The sequence below is a fragment of the Penaeus monodon genome, chromosome 17 (genome assembly GCF_015228065.2).
Source record: "Penaeus monodon isolate SGIC_2016 chromosome 17, NSTDA_Pmon_1, whole genome shotgun sequence".
NCBI lineage: Eukaryota > Metazoa > Arthropoda > Malacostraca > Decapoda > Penaeidae > Penaeus > Penaeus monodon.
Genome location: NC_051402.1, coordinates 34,522,466 through 34,524,806, shown reverse-complemented (window position 1 = coordinate 34,524,806; position 2,341 = coordinate 34,522,466). Strand labels below are relative to the sequence as shown.

General features: G+C 37.6%; 1 protein-coding gene across 1 annotated transcript in view; it reads right to left on the bottom strand.

The window, feature by feature from the left end:
* Nucleotides 1–1,710, bottom strand: part of LOC119583921 (blastula protease 10-like) — a gene marked incomplete at its 5' end in the record, with an annotated part of 4,145 nt that extends 2,435 nt beyond the window's left edge. The window contains 3 exon segments of the mRNA XM_037932633.1: nucleotides 224–366; nucleotides 719–929; nucleotides 1,587–1,710. Coding sequence (XP_037788561.1) covers nucleotides 234–366; nucleotides 719–929; nucleotides 1,587–1,710 — 468 coding nt within the window.
* Nucleotides 1,711–2,341: the final 631 nt, after the last annotated feature.

Sequence of the window (2,341 nt, the reverse complement as noted above, 5' to 3'; positions counted from 1 at the left end):
AGATGGAACCCGAAGACAGAGGATAGGAGCCTGTTAATACTAGTTCCGACTTAAGGAGTATGCTTCCTCCCTTCTCTTTCTCGCCCTCTTCCCTGCATTATTGCCTCCTTACCCTTCCCGCTCCCTCCACCCCTGTATTCAACTGGGGACAATGAATACTGCACCGGGTGTTGGCAGACTTCCGTTCGTCATTGTACACAGCATGCGACATTGGACTACTTACCCAGTTCGGATTAGAGTGCCACGCTTTCAAAGGTAAATCGGAACCCATTGTCAAGGACACTCGAATCTGTCTTGAAGACTATGGTCACGTCGTTGGTCGACGAGACAGTAAAGTTCGGGGTGTTGGTACTGCAGAATTTAGGCCTGTGTTCAGAAGAAGGATCGGGTCTTAGCCGTTGGAATCATAGCACATTTTTTCTTATTTTTCACCACTCTAAGCATCCAGCTTTTTCCTTCCTGTCTCTTCACCCAATTGCTCCTATCTCTATTCATATATCTATATGTATGTATGTACGTATCGATACAGCTTCATTTTTTTCGATCTCAGTCATAACAAAACCATATGCCTGCCTTTTCCACAGAACAGCATCTAGCTTTTTTTCTCTCTCAACTCTAACTTTTCCCTTTATCTATCTCTATGTCTGTCTGTTTCTCTCTCTATCCATCTATCTACATTGTGTCAAACTCCACCACAACCAAGCCACTTCTGCCTTACCCATCCGCAAAAGTGGTGTCGTAGATTTTGAAGCTGTCAAAAGTACAGGTACTTTGATACTCTAAATCAAACAGTAAGTAAGTGAACATGAGGATGTAGCCGTCTGGAGCCACGATCCGCATCTGGCAGTTATGATTGTTGCCATACTGGCTCGGGTAATTCGGGGAGACTATTTCACCCACAGCTGTGTTGATGTAAGAACACTGGCACACTGAAAACAAACAAGGTAGGGAGGTTACATTCTATTTCACCATTGCCTGAACAGATAAGGTAAGGAGTCATCCGTTTTTACATCCCCTAGAGCGCACTGAGAAAGAAAATTAAAAGGATGACCTCTGCCATAGGATCTCCATTTTAATCCGGATCGTCATTCCTATGATGTTTAAAAAGCGTCCGCCAGAGATTAACCCCCTCCCCCCAGCTTCGGGTTTGTACGCTCATGGAAATAATGAAAAAATGGATGATCCCTCAGCTGAAACCTCATTAGTCTATTGGTTTTCGACTTTTAGAGCTTGTCTAAGCATTATCTGGAAAGTTACAGATGAATTGTGATCAAAGTTTAGGTTTGTGCCACACTTATCTATTATCAAATTGCGCGCGCGCGTGTGTGTGTGTGTGTGTGTGTGTGTGTGTGTGTGTGTGTGTGTGTGTGTGTGTGTGTGTGTGTAATATGTGTATATATATTAATATATATATATATATATATATATATATATATATATATATATATATATATATATATATATATACATATATATATATATATATATATATATATATATATATATATATATATATATATATAATATATATATATATACATAACATATGTCTTACTTAAATACTTTTATGCAAATATAACACAAACTTTCGTAAGTCTCTGCAGGAGTGCAGAAACCTATAGGAGTAGTAGTAGTTGAAGTTGTGGTCGAAGTTGTGGTTGAAGTTGTGGTTGAAGTTGAGGTTGTAGTTGAAGTTGTAGTTGTAGGAGCCTGTTGAAATGGGAAAGCCCGATTATTTCCGTGTTCTTGGTTGGTCACCGATAATTTCGTTATTTCTATGATATTTCTATGATGGTGGTTTTGACACAGTTTTAGCAGTAATTGTTAATTATCCATATTATCATTCGCAATGCCACTGATGTTGTCTTTGTTATCACCCAGCTTCTTTCTATTATAATTTATAGTATTGTTATTGCATTCATCATTGCCATAAGTATCACTGGCGATAGTTATCATTGTTAACATAAATGTAATCATTTTTAGTATAACCAGTATTAGCATTAGCTATTCGAATTACTCTTGCCAATGCTATTATTGCTATTACCGTTAATATCAACGTTATTGTTATTATTATAGATATTATGTTTATCATAGTTATCATTATATCATTTTATCTATACATGCATATATATATATATATATATATATATATATATATATATATATATATATATATGTGTGTGTGTGTGTGTGTGTGTGTGTGTGTGTGTGTGTGTGTGTGTGTGTGTGTGTGTGTGTGTGTGTGTGTGTGTGTGTGTGTGTGTGTGTGTGTGTGTGTTTGTGTGTGTGTGTGTGTGTGTGTGTGTCTATATGCGTGTGTGTGTGTGTGTGTGTGTGTGTG